At 31.7% G+C, this 5,082-nt stretch overlaps 1 protein-coding gene across 1 annotated transcript; it reads right to left on the bottom strand.

Moving 5' to 3' along the window:
• Positions 1-1,279: 1,279 nt before the first annotated feature.
• LOC106028250 (olfactory receptor 5H8-like) lies at positions 1,280-2,227 on the bottom strand. Its single transcript, XM_013155453.2, has one exon. The coding sequence runs from the start codon at positions 2,213-2,215 to the stop codon at positions 1,280-1,282; it is 936 nt and encodes a 311-aa protein (XP_013010907.1). The 5' UTR covers positions 2,216-2,227.
• Positions 2,228-5,082: the final 2,855 nt, after the last annotated feature.

The following is a 5,082-nucleotide window of genomic DNA, read 5'->3' as shown; positions in this document are numbered from 1 at the left end:
AAATATATATATATATATATATATATATATATATATATATATATTTGTTATTACACTGACATCAGTGAAACACATGTATATCATGCAATTTGGACATACTGATGAACAAATAAATTATGTTGATGTAGAACAACATAAAAGTCATTTCACTGCAATCAAGATTAACATTGCTGACTCAATCTCATAGAAATAACAGTCCACTAAAAGTTATTGAAGAAGGATGAAATTTATTCTGTGGCTTGTGTATGAATAATCATTTGACAGCAAAGTACGGAAAATCAGTGTTGGCAGGATGAAAGAGAAGTAAATAGCAAAGATACATTTATCAAAATTCATCACAAATTAAAACAATATCAAGAGTGTACAAATCTAACAGTTAAGAATTGTTTTCCAAGGCAAACATTGGGCACTATAGCATCATATCATCTTATGCCTATTTGAACTTTGGTAATATTCTTTTAAAGTCCCTCATGTGACATATCTGTATACTTCAAATGGTAATGACCTTCTTTTATATCTTCTAGAGGAGTAATAAAAACACATTTTTCTATTCTGCCACTTCTTATATATGTTCATCCATGCTTCATTATTTAATCTATTATTTTTCTGGATTTATGAGGCACGTTACCTACAAACAAGTACATCTGTGAAGAGACCTAAGAATGGCACCAGAAACAAAGAGACATAACACATATCTTTTCTTTACTCAAACACACTCAACAAAGGGAATCTCCTAGTATTTTTCCTTAGCTTATTACTTTAAATCCCATATCATTTTTAAGATCATGTTAAAGCTTTTGTGTATATTTCTGTATGTTAAACTTCTCCAGATGTAAAACTCTACGTTTCCCAAACAAGTAGAATGAAAGAAAATTTTGAGGGTTAGCAGTTTTCCTGAATTTTCTTCTCATTCAAAGACAAATCTTCCATCACAATGCAGTAAAAGTGATCTGATTCCCAATTTGCATCTAATTATAATCCTTGTACACTTATCATACTAAAGTGCATTTGAAAAGGAATTGTGTGTTGTGCTCAGTATATTTATAATGGAGTAACACAGCATGTAAAATGATTTCACTTTTCTTTAGCTTTAATTTTTCTGGTGTTACATGAATAATATATTAAAATCTTTTATACATATATGATGAAAGTATTTTAAGAAGGCAATAAAGTACAAAAAATTTAATTCAACAGCATTGTAGAGTTTGACTGAATAATCTTTGAATACCACTAAAATATTAAAATTTTCTTCAAAATGTATTTTAATTAAAAGTTGATATTAATAAGAGATCTGAGCATTAATCTTGAATATCTTTCTCAGTGATTCTATCACTTGTCTGTTCCTCAGACTGTAGATAAATGGATTTAATACTGGGTTTAGGATGGTATAAAATAGAGAGAAGATCATATCTTTATCATCTGCTTGTGAAGATGTTGGATGCACATACATGAAGAGAAGAGGGCCATAGTATAATGATACAGAGAAGAGATGGGCTCCACAAGTGGAAAAGGCTTTGCTTGAACACTTTTCTGATTTATTTTTTAAAACTGTAAGGAGAACAAATGTATAAGATACAAGAATTGTCACAATGCTGAATATTTGTATTGAACCAGAGAAAATGAAAACCATTAGATAATTAATGGCAGGATTAGTACAGGATATCTTTGTCAATGGAATTATATCACAATAAAAATGATGTATGATGTTGGAATTACAGAAAGTTAATCTAAATAAAAAACTTTCATGAATTAAGGCATGAAGAAAGCCACCTACAAAAGATAAAACTAATAGCTGTCTGCATAGTCTATCGGTCATAATAACTGGGTAAAGTAAAGGTTTGCATATAGCCACATAGCGATCATAAGCCATGGCTGCCAAGAGAAAACATTCTGTGGTTGCACTGACTACAAAAGAGAAAAATTGAATCAAGCATTCAGGGAAATATATCATCTTATATTTATCTAATAAATTAACTAGCATTTTTGGTGTCACAGTGGATGACAACCAAGTATCTACAAAGGCTAAATTCCCAAGGAAAAAATACATAGGTGTGTGGAGGTGAGGGTCCTTCATGATGAGAATAATCAGACCCAGATTCCCAACCAGGGTAATGAGGTATATTGCCAGGAATGCCAAGAAGATGGGGATTCGCCACTCCAGTTGATACGGGAGCCCTGTGAGGACAAACTGTGTCAGCAGTGTTGCATTTTTCATTTCAAGGTCCTCACTGGAAGTTGTCTGCAATGAAATGTAGTTTGAAAAAACTCTAAGTTACTAAGGTTTTCTAGGGTGAATATTGTAGAAAAAGAATTATGATAAAAATCACTTATCTACAATGATAACATGCACTTTTTCAGAATAAATGTAACTTCAGTAGCAGAAAACACCTTGCAGGAATTGGAAAGAAAATATTTTGATTAATTTAGTTCAAGCAATGTGCCCAAAAATTAAAATTTAGAGAAAATGACAGACTATGTTCCAAATTTATTGAGAACTTTTGATTGTAGTAGTAAATTCTATATCTTACACATTCTGAGCTGAGTGTAAAGCTACTTGAATTTTCATGGTTTTAAACTGAATTGAATATCATGTTAAGGAATTTGAAATTTATTTCTGAAGTAGTGTATATATGTTAATATTTTTTAACTATGGAATAATATTTTATTTGGTTAAAATGTTTAGTAGTATACATAACAGCTACAGGAAGACAACATTGAAATTAGGGATAATACTCAGGATACTATTGCTATTGCCCAATACTTATCACACCATGTTATTCATCTCCATTGCCTAGGTGAGTTCACTGTAGAAAACATAGTATGAGGTTTTACTTGAAAAATAGACAAAAGTTCAAGATTGAGTTAAGAATTGTATTTTTAAAATGTTCCTCTGATGTGAGCTTAAGAGTCAAGCCTTCTCCATATATGGTGTGGCATTTGCAATAATTAAGAGAATACAGAATCACTAGGATTAGGATTCACTCTGGATATTAACAGGTGGACAGTGAAGCAAAGACATGTCCCTTGGTTACTGGGTAAGTGATCAGCAGGAATGAAATTGTGAACTTGTCAGATCTGTAGAGGAAACCTTTAGCTAAATGTATTAATCTATTAGGTACTAACAGAAGAAATACCATGGATGTCATTGGAGTGGTGTGGCTGGAGGCATATAATGATAATCTATACCTGAGCAAGTGTACACAAAGAAAAGAGATGCAGGCAAAATGGTGAAGAAATGTTATTAAAGAGATTGGTAACTAGAATGTGGCCAGATGTCATTTATTACAAGGCTGCAACTGAACCTTTATTTGCTTGGCAAAGGCTAGTATTAACTTGAGAACCATAAGGAAAAAACTTTCTATACCATGTCCTATGCACTTAGCATGAGGACCTTTTATCTAGATTTGTACAATGCAACACACATTACTGGACTTCCAAAATGGAGACATGTAGAGAAAAGTATAGAGACAAAAATGAAAAGGCTCCAAAGGCAATAATATCAAGATTCCAGCAAACACAACCCATCTCCTCAGCAATAGCATCGGTAGTGTGAGTTGTGACATCTAAGGTCAATAGCGATAATAGCAATCTGTATTATGATAACACTGAGTCCTAATTTGGCTGCTCATTAGTGCCTTGTTTTCTTATTGTCTACCCATTTCAAACTGATAACTGTAATCTCTCTAGAAGTTTTTACTTTGAGCCAATTTCCATTTGAGAAACTCAACTATTGTTGCTATCCAAAGCATTGGACAGAACAAAAGTGAGGCAAGATATAAGATAAAGAATCATGGGTAGCATGACCCCTCAAACAGAAGAAAAAAAAAAAAAAAAAAAAAAAAAAGCAGGGTCTTGTGGACGTAAAGAGAAACTGTGTACTCCAGTAACACACAAGTAAAGAATAATACCCAGTACCAAAACAAATGTTCTAATAGATGTGGAATTAGTAAAATTATTATATTGTAGAAATGAAGAAATTTTTAGTGACTTCACTAGCAGGAGTTTCTGTTTCGTAAAAAAAATCAAGATAAGAGAACATTTGAAAGTATACAGGCAACAAGTAGCATAACAACAAGAGAATGAAAGAGGATATTCCTTGTGGTAAAAATGTTTGGTATTTTCCTATTGTGTGTAACCAAATGTAACCCAGAGTTCCTGCAGAGCATTTTAATAAAAGTTTTAAAATAAAGAAGACAGGAATAAATAGAGAAGCAAACAGGACAGAAGTTCAAAGTGAATTTCGGGTGAGTAAACAAAAACATGAAAGAAAAAGAATAAAGAAGTTATGAATGTAGATAAGCATAAAAATCAGGCATGAGATTATGTTTCTTTATAGTGATGTAACCAAGCTCATCATCTCACAAGGGTTTCTGCCTGAATCACAGGCTTTTAATGTCCCTGTCCAGATCAGAGTTTTTAGTGATTTTTCAGTTTCTACATCAGCATTTCCCCAAACAAGTTTTAATCTGAATACAAAATGTGTTTCCTCCAATTTAAAAAGAGAAAGAATCAAAAAAAGGAATAGCTTGCACTCTAAAACAGGAATTTTATAAACAAAAGCTCCAAAATTATACATTAAGCATATTTTTATGAGGAATGGAAATCATTCCGTGAAATCCTAAATCACAATATAGTTACAAATAATCACATTCAGTTGTGTGGGGGCACTGATTAATGCATAAATGCTGGAGGGAGCAATGTTAGAGCACTTTGTCATATTTTAAATCTGCGTAAAATAATAAAACCATGAAAAATTGGGTGAAAGGTCTGCCAGTATTTAAATGACATCTTAAAATGTTATGGCTCATAAAACACAATGGACCATTTTATACATTTCAGAAATATTTCTTTTGTAAAAATCAGTATGCCAGGAATACATCAACCTAGGTTTAAATCATTTAAAGTTAAAGATCACCATATAAATTTGTTAAATCTTAAAGTCCTCTTAAGCAACATTGTTTATCAAATTTTCCACAAAAATATAATAAGAATACAATGCCCTATTTAACATTTTTCATCTGGATCTTTTGGTATCTGTACACCCCATTTAAATTATTAAAAAATAAAATAATTTTAAACTTT

The sequence above is a fragment of the Cavia porcellus genome, unplaced genomic scaffold (genome assembly GCF_034190915.1).
Source record: "Cavia porcellus strain 051 isolate PalLab524CR breed Dunkin Hartley unplaced genomic scaffold, mCavPor4.1 scaffold_9, whole genome shotgun sequence".
NCBI classification, from domain to species: Eukaryota; Metazoa; Chordata; class Mammalia; order Rodentia; family Caviidae; genus Cavia; species Cavia porcellus.
Note: the sequence above shows the minus strand (reverse complement) of the source record. Positions and strands in the feature narration are given on the sequence as shown.

Excerpts from the sequence above, each read along its gene's own strand:
- LOC106028250 (XM_013155453.2), bottom strand. The coding sequence starts at position 2,215 with ATGAAAAATGCAACACTGCTGACACAGTTTGTCCTCACAGGGCTCCCG.